At 35.9% G+C, this 20,045-nt stretch overlaps 1 protein-coding gene across 5 annotated transcripts in view; it reads right to left on the bottom strand.

Annotated features, from left to right (window-relative positions):
• Positions 1 to 209: 209 nt before the first annotated feature.
• PPM1B (protein phosphatase, Mg2+/Mn2+ dependent 1B) overlaps positions 210 to 20,045 on the bottom strand; it is a 60,612-nt gene continuing 40,776 nt past the window's right edge. For 4 of the 5 annotated variants that reach the window (XM_050314627.1, XM_050314629.1, XM_050314631.1 and 1 more), the window contains 4 exons: positions 18,982 to 19,099; positions 13,135 to 13,246; positions 9,937 to 9,994; positions 2,878 to 3,945 (listed from right to left, as the gene is read on the bottom strand). In XM_050314627.1, coding sequence (XP_050170584.1) covers positions 3,673 to 3,945; positions 9,937 to 9,994; positions 13,135 to 13,246; positions 18,982 to 19,099 — 561 coding nt within the window. In that variant the 3' untranslated portion in view covers positions 2,878 to 3,672. Of the gene's footprint in view, positions 2,091 to 2,877; positions 3,946 to 9,936; positions 9,995 to 13,134; positions 13,247 to 18,981; positions 19,100 to 20,045 lie in introns of those variants that run through there. The other variant, XM_050314632.1, reaches the window with a different exon arrangement.

Raw genomic sequence — 20,045 nt, 5'->3', positions numbered from 1 at the left:
GAGTACTAAATGTTGTTTGCACTCTTCTGTCTCCCATAGAGAAGCTGACTTTGAGACTTCTGCCTTACTGTAACAAAGGGTCACATTTGCTACAGAACAAACACAAATCCATCAACTAAGAGAACCCAGTAGGATTTATGGGGGTTATCTTTTTATACAGAACATTTGCATCTTCTTAGTAAGTCCTTGTCAAGAAAACAGACAACATGTCACACTGTTTTAGCAATCCTTTATTGAAGATAACAAGTTGGTTATGTTCACTGTATTGTATGAAACATCACAATATCATACTGGGAAGGTACTATCAGTACAGGGTTGGACCAGAGCGGACAGTCTGAACAATAAACCATTTTGCATTCTTCATTCCCTATCTTTTAACAACCCCAAAAAAACCAGTAAAGGGACAAATACCTGTTAACATCATCATTTAAAACACTTTAACTTACAAGGCTAAAATCTAATGAATAAATAAAATATATTGTGGCAATAATCCTCTCTAGACCAAAAAAAAAAAAAAAAAAAAAAAAAAAATCAGATACACAGTGAATCAAAACGACTGGGAAAGCTGGCCTTCTGGCACCAGTATGAAAGAGCGTGTGGTTTTTACAGACTCACCATGGGGATAAAGTTACAGAAAAATACCATGAATTTCATTTCACACAAAACCAGTTGATGACTGTCATTAGCTTAAAACTACACACAAGGGCAATTACATCCTCGCTGAAACACAGTTTAAACAAATAGGAAAATGTTTACAAGGCATCCACAGCATGTAAATCATGTACAGATGGATACATTCATTGTTTCCCCTCCCCAATAGCTTTTATTTTAGATAAATACTTTACTCTTCCCCATTTTCAGCATTTTCTGGACTCATTACATGCACAACTCAAAGAAGTCAGAAAAAAAGTCAAGGTTATTGCAAAAATAGAATTAAACTAAGAATCTTCAAGTACCTTACATGACAGCCACTCTGTACCATGCCCATTGCTTATAAAATGAAAGGTCATTGAACCCATGAAAATATCTCTAATATTTTCTTAATTTAAAATAGATAATTTTAAGTGTATTTATAGTAATCTCAAAGTGATAATTTCAACTTTGAAAATAATGCAAACAATTAAAAATTATACCCATATTACACAAGACTTCTGTATCTTAAGCTGAAAAAAATCAAAAAACTATAGAAAACCACATATAGAACAAAAAAATAATCACAATTTACATTATAATAAAGGCAAATTTTCAGCATTTTAAAAAAAAACCTGCAGCTGTGAGAGATGTCAAAGCAAGTCACTACTAACTATAAATTCACCAGTTTGGGATTTTTTTTTTTAAAGATTTTCTCTAGCAAGAGTTTAAGGGTGTGTTGTACACATGCGTAAAATTCTTACTGGTTTTAGACGCCTAGAATCTTCATATATTATTGCCAAATACACTTATCTTCAAGCAAGCAGTAGGCAACGTATCACAATTTGGACACCGCAGGGAAACCCAACGGTCTGGTAATACAGGTAAAATTGGAAAAATTTAAAAAAAAAAAAAAAAGAAGAAAAAAAGAAATAAAATACACATCTGATAGCGTATTGCCCAATTAAAATTACTTTCCAAGCCACAGAGCTGCAAAGCCTTCCAACTCGGTACAGTGAAATAAGTAATGTCTCAAACAATTACTTGTACTCTCTCATGCTTGTGTGTTGCACGTTTCATTTGGCCAAAGTGTATCTTCAGAGTACACCTACAATCCCATGCACCTCAGGTACATACACCGATCTGCTGAGAGACTCCTTCCTTCCCTCCTTCCTTTTTAGGGCCAAAGTTCATTACAGATGTAATCAGTATGCCTGAGGCTGGTAAAAATACTGTAGTACAGGCAATGCTAAGAGTGGCAATATCAGAAAACACAAAAATGAACAAATGATGGAAAATTCTAATATCTTTCTGCCCATTTCACAAAATGTTGGAAATCCACCAGAATTTTTCCCTTGTATTGAAGAAATCAGATTTAAAAGTTTTTTTCCCCCTTTCAGAATCAAAAGCATTTTAGTAGATTTGTAAGGCTACCACGGATCTTCTAGATCTCCAGCACCCTACAGGAAAAGAAGAGGAGAAATATTACTACTCACCAATACAAATGAAAACATTTTGTTGCACTTTGGATTTCAGTGGCATAATTAAGAACACTAGTGTAAGACAGAAAACATTTTCCTTCTTTTCCATACCTGCCCTCTTCCATACACAAATATTTGCTGTTTGTCAACATCATGAGGGAACTTAATTTTATAAAACATGAATCCACTAAAGCTATTATAGCAAAAAGACTTAAACATCAAGATTTATCCAAAATTGTACTAAATCACAACTATCAACACATACTACATCTGTGGACAACAAAACAAAACAAAAATTCTACAAAATACTAAAGAGCTCAGCTCTTCAGGTATTCCTGGTCCACAAGAAATTCCCACAGGCTCATTTTCATTGAAGCAGTGAAATTTGTACCTATTTTGAACAATTATATTTTTGTGATAATGTTATATATTTTGAACTGACCACTGACACAAGAATTCCAGATTTCAATTATTAGCAAATGAGTTACCACCACTGCAAATTCCCAGTGTTACCACTGGCCTACCAAAATGCATATGTGTTGCACCCCAAAAAAAACAAGAAAAAGAGTTGGTAGAAGGCAAGCTTTAGTACAAGTGTGTATTTGTTTATATGGCTGATGTGTAACTTGAACCTGAGAAATGATACCCAAATAGAGGATTAAGATGAATGATCCAAACCAAAAACTACTCAAAGATTTGTAGAATCTAATGAATGTCATGAGTTAATGTGAGAAGCTAGGAAAAGTTTCAAGTCATGTCAGAGTGATTACACTTCAAAGAAAGTTTATTATTTGCTTAAAAGAGTCAATATGCATACAGATATTATTCCACAGCATATGCTTTATTTTCACTTGAACACAAATTATTTTAACTTGAGACTAGGTACTAAATCTAAGTACATTTTCATTTCTGGATATATGTTGTACTACAACCTGGGATGCAATAACACAGTTGTCTAGAAAAATTGGTATTTACTATGAACAGTGGATACAACCTAAATGGGGGGGGGAAAATCAAACACATTTCATAAGTGACAACCTAAAATGTAATAGTTTAGTCATAATAGAAACTATACACAATTCAAACACAAACATGCAGTATATGATGCTGGGGGGGGGGGAAGGACTAAAGAATTTGTATAATTCAATTAAATTGCACAAAAGATACAACTAAGATGTGAATTGCTTTACAATGAACAAACATAACCATCAAAAATATTTAAAAACATAGTTAAAAGAAAAAAATTTAGAATTTATTTTTGCATTACCATGTTAGATTCCTGTTGTCGGTGTCACAGGATTTAAAAAAAAAAAAAAAACAAAACGAAAACTAAAATCTCAAATAGCAAGTTAACTGCTTGCTACACAACATAAGATGCAATTACTATTATATACCACAGCCGTTGAACTTCTATGGAAGTAAGAGCTCTGTATAAACAATCTGTACAAACAACTAAAGTAAAACCAAACAGTCTTCTAGGGTAGATGCGACAAAACGCCGGGATACAAACAAAGGAAAACACGCCAAGCGAAGCGAAGCGTTCGATCCGCTCCGTCACAGATCAGGAGTGTCCATCAGGGCTCATGCCATCGCTGCCCGCATCTGGGTCGTGGCGCGGCGCTGCCGGCGGGCGGGCGGCGGGCCCGGGGCGGGGCTCCGGCCCTGGCGGGGCGGGCTCTGCCGAGCGCTCCGGCCCCGGCCCCTGCGCCAGCCTGAAACTACTGAGCATCTCCTCCAGCAGGTGGCGGTAGTTCCCCCTATGATTAATTCTCATCTGCCTCAGCGCCTCCACCAACTTGCCCTGCGTTCCGCCTTCCTCGGCCGCGCCGGGGTCCTTGTGTTAAGATTCAAGACCCCAAAGAAATCATGTAGTTAAACTGGAATGTTTTCTAATGACATGAAAGAAAAAAAAAATCCCCAAACAAAAACCCACACAACCAAACCCTTTTTTTTTTTTTTTCTGATTGAGAAAACACCACCTTTGCTCTATTTTAATGTAACACACCTTATTAGGAACATACATCTTAGAATGATATATTTCATGTTCATCTTTTGATACAACACAAGAAACGATAACTATTAAACCAGTATTTTTAATAATTTCACTTCATATTGAGCCAGTCATGGTACCTCCTCATAATTAACTCCATATTTATTCAAAATGTCTTTTGATAAAAAATAAAGCTGATACTCCCCAAAACTTTGGTCATTTGTCAGTGGAAAATTTTGAAAATTTACGCTTCTTTAGCCACCAGGCCAATATATTTAACTATGAATTTCTGCACAGCCAATAGCAACACAGTTCTGTGAATAACTAGGAGAACAGTTAACCCTACTGACAGCAGTTTAGTTCAAAATAAACGCTCAGTGTTTTAGTAAACAATCTCTGATTTTCACATGCATGCTGCTGCCAGAAAAAAAGCAAGCAGCTACCCCTTAGCACTGGGAGTGATGGTATTTGAACATAAGACACACCTTTGGCAGACTGTGTATTGCCTAAAAAAATTAGCAGGTAAAACAGTTATTTAAAGTCAAGCCTAAAGAACCTACACAGCACAAAAATCTGAAAAACAAGTGCTGGTTAAGGAATGGAATTTTCCTTAGCAAAAGACCTATTTGGTTACAAGCCTTCTGTTTAAAAAAATGTTGCTTGTTTGTTGGGGTTTTTTGTTGGTTTTCTTTGGTTGGTTGGTTGTGGTTTTTTGTGATAGACTTATACTAGATATTTTCAAGAGCTAAAGCAGTACTGTTCCTTTAAGGGAATAGTCCATTTTACATTATTAATATCTAGTAACTTATCAAGCTAGACAAATGGAACTGTATCTCTGGAAGTTGGCAGATTTTGCAAGCCATTAGAGGCACAGTCCAGACTGCCTTGTTCTCATGCTGACCTCATTTTATTGTCATGTAGTCCAAAAGCTTCCTAACTACAAGTATTGCTGTCACTCATTTACAAGCTTAATAGCAGTATTAAGAAAATATTTGGGGGTCAGTAAGATTTTGCATGCTGTATGTAATGCTGCTGGAATAGAAGCCTCAATACTGATTAGCACAGTCCAAGTTAAAAAGGGGACAATTTTACTACAAAAATTAATATCACTGCATATAATGCTGTCCCTCTAAGTTTGTTACTTAAATAAGAGACATACTTTCAGGGTGGTTTGCTGGTCTCAGTTTGAGATGTTTTGACTCCCATATACTAGCATTTTCATATTCAAATATGAAAATATTCAAGAGAATATTCAAGGATTCAACATTCTCTTCAAGAGCCCAATGAGGAGAAGCAAGATAAAGGAGGTAGCTTTAATATATAAAGTGGGACTGGTTTAATGCCTTATTGGCACAAAGTCAGTGAAAACTCATGGCATCAAGATGAGGATACAGATGCATCCTGTTTCTTAGGTTTTGGCAAAGAAATAACCTCAAGTTATTTATTTATCTAATACTAAACAAGGCAGCATAGCTGAAGACTTTCCATTTTTTAAAACTCAAAGCATATCTAAATTCTATATTTCATCTATTCCATCACTTTGCTCTGAGGTTGACATTAACAAATACACACTCTGAATTTCCACAATACCGAGATCTTTAAAAATTCCTTTGGCAGACTGAAGTGAATAATTTTGCTCCCATGCAACACTGAAGAGTAAAAAAGCAATAAGCAATATAATAGCAGCCCTGAGACTCCTAAACAATTCAAATGCTAGTAGGAGATGAATTAACAGTGCTGTTAGTGTTTGATATTCAAACTCATATCCTGCACCCTATTCTATGGCAGGCTATTTTGTGCTTCATGTGTGTCCCTCAGTGCTAAGAGACAAGAAACCCCACAGACAACAGCAGGACAGAAACTGCCTCCTTTATATATTATACACTATATAGACAGAGGTTTCTCTCTAATGATGTATAGCTAGAACAGGTCCCTGAAAACTCTGGTTATTGTGCAAGGTAGCATTTGTCTTCCTTCATGTTCCAATTCAACTTAAGTGCTACTGACCATAAAAACAAGAATAAATCTGTGCTGACTATGTTAGCATGAGCATTCACAATTTTTACACAAGTTCTGTTCTATTATATTATGTGTATAAAATGGGCTAGCATGTATTAAGGACTGAATTTACAATGTTGTGAGACAAGCATAAGAATTGTGTCCATTTACATTTTTTAAATTATGTGTAGCAGCCCTTAATGACATATGATTTGGTTCAGCAAAGTGCCAGAGTATATTATTAGGCAAAGTAAGAGAGAAACACGATTGATTTCAAACAAGATGCTCGAAGGCAGCTTTAAACGAATACCACTTGGAACTATTAACACGGCCACTGTAATTTTAACACTGTTCCTTGTGTTTAAGGATATATATATATATATATATATATATACATACAGCAAAGTAGTCTCCTCGGTTAGTATTCTCCTAGTCTTAGGGGCACATCAAAAAATAAAAATGGTTGAAGAAGTAGTCATAGAGAAAAAAAGCAGTGCTTTTTTAACACATTAGAACAACTTGGTGATATTATAACATTACAGTGTAAACAATTATTTAGCTATGAATAATGCCTTTTAAATTCCCTTTAAAGAACTGAAAGCACCAGTCCCCAACACCTAACAGATTTCTGTGCTTTCACTCATATATGTAAAGACACAAGCCACAACATTTACAGCAGAAGTCCCTCTGCTCAAGCACTGGTAAAGTTGTTCTTTGTGACCTCAGAGCAGGGCTCCCTCCAGCTCTTGATATACAAAATACTTGTACTCTGAGATGCCTAGCAGGAAAAGCTTTGGACTGCTATTCCCTAAAGCCACACACTAGTGATCTCTGAATACTGCTGTAGTAAGGACCCTTTCACTTTTCAGTCTCTTGTTCTGATCAACATCTCCTTATTTAGAGGCTCCATGTTAAGAATTCTCACAAAAGGCACATGTGAAGAATAGAAAAGTTACTCTACAACCTCTACGTTGGACAACAAAAAAAAGTTTCTAAGCACAAAACTACCTGAAGTATTTACAGTGCTGAGTAAAACAAAGTTAATCTAGAAAGACATACAACCTTGGTTTTAATTTATACACTTTCTAAGAACTTGCTTGCAAAGCTATTATGATCCAGTTCATCACAGGAATTCAGGTAACTATTTTAAACTCTAAAATGCTTAAAAGTATACTTTTTAGAAGGAAGTCATATTCTCAACTGCAAAAATTAATTAGATTGTTTGAGGGAGTTGTTTTTGTGTTTGTTTGTTTGGGTTTTTTAATTGTTACACATGTGCATTAATACTTTTAGCAGCTAATTACATTATTATTTTGCCAAGGTAATAAAAATAGTTCTAGCCTTATATACAACCGTAAGATGAAGATGACTGCTACAGGCAGACTTGCCCTTCCAGCAGTATTCTGCACAACACCCACACTTGACACGTGTGCACTGTTAACTACACATGGGGAAAGATACTGAAGTGCAAGTCAGTGCTCTTCTGTGCTCTGCAGACTCGGCATTCTTGTCTCTAGCTCCTCATTTTTCGTATGAAGATCTGCTCTTGCTTCCAACTAGTTTAAACAGGGGCATTATTAGCTACATTTCAATCTTACTTGGCAAGTCATCATTGGGATGTACTAAATCTTTCCTTCCTATCTTTGTTTCCTGTTACTGTAGACCTGTAGCAATGTTATCATGTGTGGAGACATTTTCTGAAGAGTTTGATGCTGAGTAACTGAACAGCTTCCTTCCCTTTTACCCTCCCCAGGCACCAGAGCATTCAGTTCAGAAGGCTACAACATCACCACATATACACCTGAAACTGAGTAAGACCAGCAAGGAAATCACATTTCCATCATCTCAAAAGTGAGCCCCACTAAACGAATCCACTTCAAGGATGGTAAGATAACTTGCTGGCAAAGTGCAAACAGGAATTGCATCCTTCACCAAGCAGGAGATCATCCTCTCAAACTGCTCTGGGTCAGTATCACTTGGGATGGGAAGAAGAGAAGGTGCTGACTGGCAAATAACATCACAAGATCAAATTAAAATTTAATCCAGTCTACATAAAACACATCATTGTTCATATTTGCACTTATATACCAACATAAGAAAAGTTTACAAAGCAGACTGGAGTGTACTGTTCACATCTCCTATTAAAGAAGCCAAATTAAATGCCAGACCAGGGATTCAAATGGCAAAAAAAGTCAAAGCAGTTAATGGTATATTCTTTAATGAGTAAAATGCATACTTAGGTGAGCTACCTCATTTTACTAAACTAAAATGGACGATGCACAAACATTTTGTGAAAGGAGCCAATAGACAAAAGGATGTTGTGCTGCATGTTAGGACTTTCAGCAAGCTTGCATGGCTATTGAAAAGTAAATTTGGACTTAGATGCATCATAAATGTGACTATGGCACATGACATTTCTAAAAAGTAAGCATTAGACAAACTTTTAGGTTTTTTTCTTAAAATACCAATCAATTTGTAAAACCTTGGTTGTTCTTTTTAAATAAATCACTTAAACCAGTAACTTTTCCCAATAAAGCAGGAAAAGTTCTGGTTTAATATAAAAAGCAATAGCAGGCTGAAAGAGGTGCAGAGTTTCCTGAAGGACTAAAGAAGCTGAAAAGAGGAAAATGTTGTCTAGCTTGTTTTGGGGTACTGTTGCAGTTTCTTGAAAGTGAAATGAAAAATGTATACTTTATCACTTTCAAACTACAAAAAGGAACAAATTCTAATAAAATTGAGAAGCTAGAGGTTTCTTCTCTATTTGTGCTCTAACAAAACAGTGGCCCCTTCCACACACCCGAGCTTTCTAACTGCAGAGTATAAATCAAATATAGGTAGTTAAGAGAAGATGACAATGGGAAAGACAATAATAATTGTGGTGAGACTGTATTTACAATCTCAAGGTACACAACTGATAATTCTGAGGTATTTCAAGTAAAAGTTGACATCTCCTCAACACCATTCACTGTAATGACTACCTGACTGAGGGCCCTGTAGCCATCTCATAAGAAAAAAATATTATAAAGTATTTACCAGAATATGAAGGGTACTTTCACAGATCACTTCACATAAACTGTACAGAAAATATGTGTACAAGCACTGATGTTTTTTATCAGTTATTCAGTTTTCCACAGTTTTTAAACAAATTTGAACATAATTGATAGGAACACCAGTTATTACTTATTTATACTAAGAGCCACCTAATAATCAGGCTTAAAGCTACAGTAAACCATATTTCAACATACTATTTAAAAATTCAACTTAGTAGGAAATCTAAGCCATTTCAGAAATCAAAACTGATGTAAACTAAAATCACTTTACATTTTCCTTAGACCAGCCCATATGGGATATGAAAAGATAGTTAAATGCTAAAAAAAAGAGTCAGTATTAGTCTCATTGTCTATTATTTCAGTGTACAAAGGTCTTCTACACATACAGAAGACAACAGGAAGTGTGTCTGCCCCCTCTTGTACTAAATTTCCGGACAATAGACATACTAGCTAGTTAAGCAATGAATTTGCTGACCACAATTTCTTACAATAATGAACTGTAATTTAGAAAAATCCTGCATTTTTTTCTCACAGGTTTGACTGAGAAAACGGTAGTCAGTTAGATGCTTAAAAAGCCTTCAGAATTGGGTGTCATTTTTCTGTCTTTTTGAGGATGAACTTCTACATCAAATCCATCCAAAGCAAAGTAAAAATTACCAGTATGCTACCACAGATATCCTGTGTTTATAACACTTTATTGACAGTGATGTACACTTCTGCTTAATGTATGACACTACTTCGATGTTCACATTAAGAAAGAGATATAGCAAAAAAAATGAGAACTTACCCCCTCATTCTCTCTGTGTGGATTCAGCCTACTATACACAGCTTCAATAATATTACGCCTAAAAAAAGAAGTTTTTTAAAAAATTAAGCACAATAAAGGATTTCAAAACATTGTGAAAAGTTTGAGCATGGCAGTCACTTTAAAGTGTTGAAGATATTTTTCTTTTAATCTGACTTTTAAAAAGATGAAGCCCACTCTCAGTGTCTTTACTCACTTTCAATATATTTTGGATCTAGCAATTCGTCAGGATTTGTAAAGACTAAGCAAAATAAAACATTTTCTTGCCTTACTCTCCCCATGGTCTATCTCTTTATGTCTTTAGAGCTGCACCTCAGATTTTGCCAAGAGTAACATTTAAATTCATATTTCACTTATTTTAACAAAATTCTTCGAGTTTGCTGGGTTTCTTGCGAAGACAGTTCTGGTTTTCCCCGTTTTTATTACGTATTTTAAAGTGTGGTGCCCAGAACATACAGCCTCTGAGATATGTTGTCTGCTATTCATGCTGTAGAAATTAGAACCCAAAAGCCACTAGCCAGACTAATTCTGGCAGTGCCACTTAAGGTCCGACCTTCACAGGCAGGCAAAATAAGCACAAAAATCTTCCCAGAAAACAAAACCCAAGGTATAAACAGATTTTTGAGAAAAAGGTTATGTACCTACATCTTCAAATCAAAGTTAAATCTGGGAAACGTTCAGAAAACTATAATAAACATGATCAAAGTTACTGACAGTTTCAACAAAAAAAGAACTGCTACACGAACTAAGACTCCTAAGTCTGAAAGTGGTCAAGATCTAGCAAAATTGTCTTACAGAATGCAAGTAAGCACCAACTGTTGACCCCTCCAAACCAAAGAGCACAAGGGTATCAGATGAAGACAGCAGCAAATGTCTCAAATACACAGTGATGGCTCTTGATCTGACAGAACTTTCTGCCCCAGAATCATGAGGATGCTACAAAATTTCATGAGGTTCCTTCTGAACATTTAACATATTTAAGAAATCTAGAAAGGTTTCTTGGCTGAGCTAGAATGGGATCCATCAGCCTTGATGGAAGATCTTCCTAGAGAAAAGAAACTGAATCTTTTTGCAGGTGATACTGGAAATGGTTCTCTCCACTTAGCTCCACATTTAGTGGTGGAGGAATGGCACAATTCTGACCAAATGTCTGTACTACAGAAAGCAAAGGCACCTCACACCAATGTAACTGAAAACACCTGTACAGTCCAAGCAAGGCTGCCACAGAAGCAGCAGATAGCCATTACAGAGGGTTTAAATCAAGACTCTTTTTCAATCACTTTTCTTTCCTTGAACAGTGTATTTCTCTGTGCTTTCCTTTGATGGTAAAACTCAGGAGCAAGATGTTGAGTGGTATTAATACCCAGGTGACAGGGTTGCTCAGGACTTTAGTTTACTTCAGCCCAAAATAACTCTTCTTGAGGAAGTACTTGAAGTTATAAGAAGATCAGAGCCAAGCCAGAAGCCAGTCTTTGGAGAGTAAGATTTTAAAGGATAAAACAGCACCATCAAGTGACCACAGCAGAGCTGACACTTGCAGACCTCCTGTCTCAAAGAATGAGCCAGTAGGGGCTTCTACACAAGTGAGAAGCTTGAAAGAATCATACAACATCAACAGAAGTGGAGCTACTTCAGAGGTTCCTAAGGTCTGCAAACATTCTCCTGGTCACAGTAACATTGCATTGCATTTCTTCAGCTCAGACATACATCTGGAGCAACTATAACTGGTGCTAAAAGCATGGATGTCAGCCACAGACAAGCTCTTTCTGCAACCTGTTTGAGCCAGGCCTTAAGAGTTCAAATGGAAGGACAAAGTGTGAGTTCTTCATGACCTGGTAACATCACAGGATAAAAACCTCAAGACAAAAAACATTCTCTTGTTAGGACAAAAGTTTTAAGTTATGCAGTATGTCATTTTGGGTTGTGTAATAAGTGTTTTTTTCAGGATTTCCATTCAGGAGCTCAATCCTGCAAGTAAAGTCAACTTAAATATGTCACTGGCTGTCTTTGCCCTAAGTTTGAAGGCTAAGAACAAGTTATTAATACTGTATGACATTCTCTTGCAAGAAACTGCAAATACACTCCTTGAAGTCAGGGGACTTAAAATACAAAATGGAGAGAAAGGTATCAAAAGGCAATTCTGAGTCAAGCCCCTGAAAAAATGTAACCTGAATGACAACAAATTAAAATAGACTTTATATGCAGAGGTTCTGGAATAACAAAGCAGTACATGATGCAGTTATTAATGAGCAAAACAACAGAACACAGCAGTTGGGAGGGATCAGTAAGAACAGGCACACACATCTTCTCTGAATGCCTGGAATGCACACAAGAGGAGAAAAAGGCCCATAACATACAGGTACTTTCAAGGCTACAAAGATATAGTCATGGTAAACAGTGCTCATTAGTAAGTACATGCAATGAAAATAGATGTATATACAAATGCTCGAAAGACAGGACTTCAAGTTTTGTAAAATACAAATATTCCAGAAATATTTCCCTGGTCTACATCAGGGAACAATAATGAAACCTACTCTCTGGGGAGTTCTAGATTAACAACTGTATATGCACTTCTAAGTTATTTTCATTAAATTACTTAAATTATAATTTTCTAGAACAACACCATTAGCCTCTCCAGAATACCAATGTAATTTCTGAATATTTATTCCAATTAGCTTTTAAAATGCATATCCTAGTTCAATATTCTTGATTATGTAACATTCAGTTTTAGACTAAACAAAGAAGAACAATTTTTTTATGAGAATGTTTGTTGAGCAAGTAAATACTGTCCCAAACTTATAATGGACACTAAATGGTTGGGAGAACACGACATCAGGAAAACTGATCTGGTATTTTGATTTTCCCATTATGTTATTGACAGCTCTTAACAAATGTAAAGAAGTAAAAAGCCAAGAACACATTTATTTTTATTTTTTAAAGTGGATATATAGAAATAGTTCATTAGTAGGTTATGTACCAGAATATGATCAATGTGTTCGCTCTTACCATTCTGGAATGGGAATAGTGACACAACTGTTTACGTACTGCAAAAGGTAAACTAGCTTCAAATATAAAAAAATTTATTTGAGTATAGCTATTAGAATAAGAAAGCTTTAAAATATTTAAATGAAAGAGTTTCAGTGAATTTAACGGTTCCAGAACTTCTAACAGTGTACTCACTTGCCAGCTAAACCACCTCCTGGTGGTAAATTAGGGATATTCTCCGCAGTTAAAATACGAATAACATGAGCAAGATCAGGCATTCCTTCTTCACCCGATTTTTCCATAATTTCTAATTTAAAAACAGAAGAAGTCCTGAATTAATAACACCCACTGGTTAACACACTGACACATAAGATATTATCACTTTTTAGTAGAGACATTACGAAAAAGTTTGATGTAAACAGGAAAACATTCTTTACATTTTAGATTAACAGTCTTTGCATGGTGGAACAGAGCAATTCAAATTCATAGTCTGTCTTTCTGGTATGCTTCAAGCCTTCCTCTCTCAGAGAAGCTCAGAAGTAGACTGTGAACTGAATGAAACACCCTGAAGATAGCAGCCTGTTCTCTTTGAGAAAGACAGCAGCTGGGAGTCTGTTTCAGTTACCTACCCATTGCAGTGCAACACATAATCAGAAGTCACACGCCATAAAGCCAACGCTTCCGAGGGATTCTGTCACGCTTTGATGTGAGTAACACCTTGTATTCTCAAAGGCCTGAATCTCTAGTGCATAAACACTATGCCCACCATTTAAGCAATGGGATATATAAAGGATATAAAATATTATCACGCAAGTGGCCAAAAAAGAACACAGAAGGGATGAGGAATAATTAAAAATAGGGTATTCATTTTCAAAGTAGAAGTATGACACAAGTCAAGTCCAGTGCTAAAAAGTTCTTCTACCTTGGAAAAGAACTGCCTAAGCTGAAGTAAACCTTCCTACGTTCTTTTTCATCAAAAGAGGTTCACCAAGTTATCTACAAATTGTAGTTGTATGCATGAGTCATGTATTTTTAAGAGAGGGTTTTTTTTTTCTGAAAATCAACTAAGTTAAGGAACAGAGTGCCATTTCCTGTAGACACTCTTCTAGATAAAAACCTTTTCTTTGAGCCCAAACCCAAAAGGATTAAGAATGAAACCTCTCAAACATCATCCTAAAAAGACTTTAGTCAGTCTCTATCTTGGCTACTATACAGAGATAGACAGATCACTTAAATTTCTTACAATTGATTATATTCTGGGTAACTGATCTGGAGACTGCAACTTAAGCCAGCAACAACTACAATTTGAGTTTCTTAAGTCAGTAGAAAAGCACATCACCTAGCTATTTTATACCCTTCATCCCAAGATTCCTGGTATTTAAACCTCTCTTAACGTCTATCACTCATCTAGAAAGCAAGTTATATACAGGCTTCTCTTAGGGCTACTAAAAATCAAAGTGCTTGGCAAAGTACTCACTCTGTATCAGGGAGATCTGTAGGAAATCACCCCAAAAGTAATCACTTGTAGAATAGTTATAATACCCCGTAACAAATAAGGCACTATGCTTCAAAGTCCCAATTTTAAGCCAGCACCATACAATCTTTGCAATGAATAAGACAGGTACTCTACTACTAGAAGTGATTAAGCACTGCTCTGTGAACCTTGATGTATATTCTCATCCATCCTTTAAGGATGAAGCATGGTTAGCAAAGGAAATGACAGCTGAATAAGTATGCCTGAATCTTAGGATTTTGATCACTCCTTCCAGTCACATTCATACAAGTTAGCCACAACTTCTTTGCTTTGATACATTGCATCCTTTTGTACAGTTCTACCTAGTTAGAAGTAATTGTACTGCTATAATTTTGCTGAGACCCATTTGACAGGAAATACACCTTATGCATACACTACTTTTTATATCGTGAGCACATCTAGTTCTGTACATAGAAGTAGACAAGACTTAATAAGAAGAAAGGCTACAGAAGTAAGTAATTACTAAACAGTAATGGAAGCATAAGTTTTTATATCTTCATAAACACGAAGGAAAGCAATCACAGCTAAGGACTGATGTATGTTTCTTGGTAGTGGAAATTTCTACTTTATACTGTATAACTTCTCATGGAGTACTGAACTGGACCATGAGCATCTTCTCTCCATTTCTAGAAGGTGTCAAATCAGGAATTCTGGTTGAACTGACCATCACTCTTTTTTTCCTGATACTAGAGTGAATATTTCATCTGGAATCTGTCCCTCTCATTTAAAAAAAAAAAAAATCCTAATAGAAAATCGAGAATAAAGCAAAAGACCAAGCATAACCCTTTTTTCATTACACATCAGTTAGCAGATACACACTGTGGATTTGCTTGACAAAGGCCACTAGAGAAAGAAACCACATGTTTTCAGAAACAGATTTATGGGCATTTACAAGGTTTTCACCTTCATCTCGATGATGTTAAGAATAACCCTGCAATTAACTTTGCATTGCTAATGTAATTCAGACACTTAAAGAATCATTTCCTGATATTATCATGTCTGTAAATCCATGAAAGTCCAGTACAAAGTCTACTGCTTTAGTCCTAAAATACTTGTCACTGAAAGCCTAACACTTAACTTACAGAGAGGCATTTTGAAAATTCAGCTAATATTTTATTTCAATTTTATATAATACAAGTCCCCACCAGATTACAAGTTCTCTATGTTCCAGCAGCTCCTATCATGCCCAGCTATTATGACAAATCAGTTTTATATACAGTATATATTCCACACATGTAAAATGCATCATTCAACTCACTGTACTAACTATTTACTAATAAGACTACATTGATCATGTGCCCTATTTATGATTTACTAGGTTTTGTGGGGTTTGTCTGTTTGTTATTAACTGCAACTCTGATGCACCCTTTCAAATAAAATGAAACATAACAGAGAACTGAATTGACTTCTGTGCCTAGTTTTCTCTTCCTGTGACCAAACTTTGGATCTCTGAAACACAGAGAAAGTAGTGTTTGCAAGTGGCAGTAAGAAAAGACTGACCCAGCACAACTTCACTACTGTCCAACACACCTTTATGACTAGTGGAAGGTGCCCTACCCATGGCAGGGAGGTTGGAACTACATGATCTTTAAGGTCCCTTCCAACCTGAACTATTCTATGGCTCTGTGATTCTGCTTTGGAGTTTGACCAATTAAATGACTCAAACCAGAAGCAGGGCTGTGCTCACAGTCATAAATAACTCAAGCACAAGCTACTGACTACAACCTCATCAAGTATTTCAGTATACTCAGAACTGGCAGCTTTGGAATCCACCTTCTGTCAACCTCAAGACCCTCAAACTAGCAAAACAGCATTGGTATATAGTTCTTCCACTAGAAATCTCCATATAGTTCTTCCACTAGAAATCTCTTCCACTATTAAACTCTGACTTGTTGAATATGCTTTTTAATCAAATCTGTTACAGTAAATAGATCTCTTTTAGTACTGAAACAATAATTCTCTTTTAATAACTCTGGAAAGATCTTATGGAACTACTAACTCAACTCATTATAAAAATACACAGAAACTCAGCATGCTACTTAGGAATGAACAAATACAAATTAAAAATGTTACATACGCAAGTATTAAACTGCTTTCGAACACAGACCTTTTTTTCACTTTTTTAAAATCAAACAAAAGTATGCCTCAAATACAATTCTTTAATCTGAGCCAGAGTTTAAAATGCTCAAGTACAGTAGTGAAAAAAAATCAGCTGCCTGAAAGGTTTGATGGGTTAGTCCAGTCAACTTGACATTTAAGGTCCACAGAAGAACAGAAATAATAGTCCATGCTGAATAGTGTACATTCATTAAAAACAAACACCAGTGATCAAACTAAAATTGCTTCAAGAAGTCCCAAGGGATTTTATAATAAGTTCCAGTGTTGCCCTGATTTATATTAGTCACTTACTCAAAGACAAGAGTATCCAAGAGAACTCATAGCTTCTATTTTTGACAACATCTATCTTTGCAGCTTAGTAGTTCTAAGACAAGTTTATTTTTTGCAGAATGTTTTTACTGCAGGTATAAATAAAACTGTTATTGGCAATCAACCAACTGCTCATAACGTGTGGGCTGTTAACTTTTCAACAGATTAAAGAAAAATGTCATTCATGTTAATTTACTGTGTTCAAAGGCCATTATTTCCTTTTTGAAAGGAATAGTCATCATCTAGAAAAGCATTTTAAACAAATCCATATTGTCATAACGTATCTACCAAGCTTTAAGTTTTTAGAATTAAGTTAGCTTAAACCTTTGAGGTACAGCTCTTTTATGCACTGTTTTCTAGACTACACTTACTCTACAGATGAATGCAAAACTGATTAAGGCAGTCGTCCTCTCCTATCAAAACAAGTTCCCCCCTGCCAAAACTTCTCTTTACTACTCCAACACTTGAGATGATACTCTTCTCCCACTTCTTTTTTGGTTTTTAAATTAAAAAAATCCAACATATTTCTAAACAATTTTCCTCATGCTGCTTAGTGGTTTGAAACATTTTGCTAAAGCTTCTCTCTATAATTTCTGAACTACTAATACTCAAGGCACAAGTGCAAGGTAAAAACTTCAGTCCAACAACCTCTTTTTTTTTTTAAATGAGGAAGACTGTATCAAAATTACAATTTCATAGGATTTATTAATAAAAAACTTTATTAAAAATCAGCTAAAGTTCTTCTGAAGTCTGCTTCCTTGACTTTCTCCACTTGTTGACACAATTTCCTCAAATATGCTAACTATCATTCCTTGCTAAATACTTGACATTTACAGGCCTTGCACTCTGTCCAATTAGTAGCACACAGAATGAGACACGTCATGCAGGAGAAAATAAAATGAAGAAAAAAATCAAGAAGAGCTGAAGCAACAGAAGGTTAAGCTTTGAAGCAATTAATTTCTCTGAAGCACTTAAGCTCAACCATCATTTTGAGTTATATTTGGAATGGCTACACATCAGTTTAGACTACACACTCTACAATGTTGGGTTTTGTCTTGGCGTGTGTAGTATTTAGTTAAATATGACAATAGAGCTAAAATTCTCAGTTTATCAACTCACTTTGATCACAAGTTACTTGACAGCTTTTCCATTAATCTTAACATTCACTTATGAAAGCAATAAAACACACTGCAGTTCCCTTTATTTTTCACCTATTTGCTAACAGAGAGGAGCCACCAAGAAGCTGGGAATAGTAACCTGTAACCACTGTGCACACCTGAGTGCTGACAGTGGAGGTAACTGCCCCTGGCTCTCTCCCAGAGCCCATTAACAGCTCCTCTTCTCTACTCTGACACAGAAGGTAACAAGTATTTATCTTAACTAGTGTCATCTAGGAAGCCTGGGATGTAAGCCAAGTTCCAAGAAACATGCCTAGAGTTTGCATCTGAAATGACCATTAGTGTGCTCTCTAATCTCAACAGAAATTACAAATAAGCAAACCATTTCAATTTACATCCCATTTAAACAAGAGGAAAAGACACCACATACAACAGCTGTGAGCTCAGAGAGAACCTGCATCTGAAGGCCTTATTACATATATATCTAAATTTAGGTTTGCTACATCAACTATCTAGATTACTGGGACATTGACACAAAAACCCAGTACAGACTTTTCTTTTTGTCAAAAACTTTCACAGGAAAGGGAAGAAGTAGTACAAGTAACCCTTGAATATTTTATAAGCAGGACATTAGCAAGATCACATTTTACTGAACTGATACAACACTTTGCAAATTTGGTAGTTGCATTTTGACCTGTAAAGATAGTACTAAAAACCCTAAAACTTACATTAAGAAAATGCTTGCAGAATACCAGGATAAACTAAGCACATGGCCCAAAACACTTTTCCCGACAGACAAAAAGTCAGAGTTGTAACCAGGCCTGAACTTGACCCAACATAAGCAGGAAAATGGCTTTCAGAGTTTTTGTTTTCATGTCCAAGATAGTTCTGACACTAACATGCTCACTATCACAATCAAGTTGTTATTTTTTCACTATCTAGTGAACAAAATGGATTTCTTACCTTCAACCCGTGATTCCAAGTACTTATCCAACTCGGCATCTTTTTTCACTGCCTCATCTGAGACCTTAGGAGCATTTGAAAAGCAAACTAATACGATACTCATGTTATCACGACTCCCCTACACGACAAAGAAAAAAGAGAAGTCAGTATCTTTAATCTTATTTTTCATTTTTCTACTCTAATCACATTTTTACTTGTTCCAAATACAGCAAAACTACTATTTTGAAATTAAAATCTTAACTTTTTTTTTCTGTCACTGCATATTGTTTCTATGTAAACCCAATCTACCAGATAATTCCTAGCATCTATGACAACAAATCCTTCTCCTGAAGCAATTAAGTAGGAATTTGACATCAGTTCCTTCAGAAACACTCAGGAGTTAGTCTACATTCCCCTTTGTACCAAGCATATGGGGACACCTATCAGTTAGTGTTATGTGGTACAATTCACATCCTGAAGACAGAAGACAACATTCTAATATTGTTACAAACTGCAGAGATCTAGGACAGGACTTTGAAAAATAAACACGCAGTCACTGCTCAGTTTTACTGGAGTGACCATCCTTTAACAAGGCTGGCTTGGTCAGACAAGCCACAGCATTTAAACCAATCATACACTGTATGGTACATGCTGGAATACAATCCTATTTCTGGAAAACAAAAACAAACAAAAAACCAAAACAAAACGCCAAAACCAAAAGAAAAAAAAAACCACCCAACAACAAAAACCAAAACCCAACTACTTACCCTTTTTAGTTACCATTCTGAATTTTACTATTTTCCTCAAAATTGCATGTTTTGTCTGTGGCCTAACAAAGGAACTCTATTTGCACTAGCAGGAGCTACACTCTTCAGGAAATGCTGGAAACAGTATCCCTATTTACCATGTGTAGGACCGACCTGGAGTTGCTCCAAACTCTAAATCTGAGGAGTGCAAGCAAGCTCAGGTGCAAAAGTAGAGTTTCTCCAAGTAAGCTACAATGAGCTGAAGACACCACTTCAGATGACAGACAAGCCCTACCATGAAGAGGAGATGGTGCCAGCGCTGGTTTTAGGTAAAAGATA

Source organism: Myiozetetes cayanensis, unplaced genomic scaffold (assembly GCF_022539395.1).
Source record: "Myiozetetes cayanensis isolate MyiCay16 unplaced genomic scaffold, myiCay2020 scf2-11, whole genome shotgun sequence".
NCBI lineage: Eukaryota > Metazoa > Chordata > Aves > Passeriformes > Tyrannidae > Myiozetetes > Myiozetetes cayanensis.
This window is presented reverse-complemented; position numbering and strand designations above follow the sequence as displayed.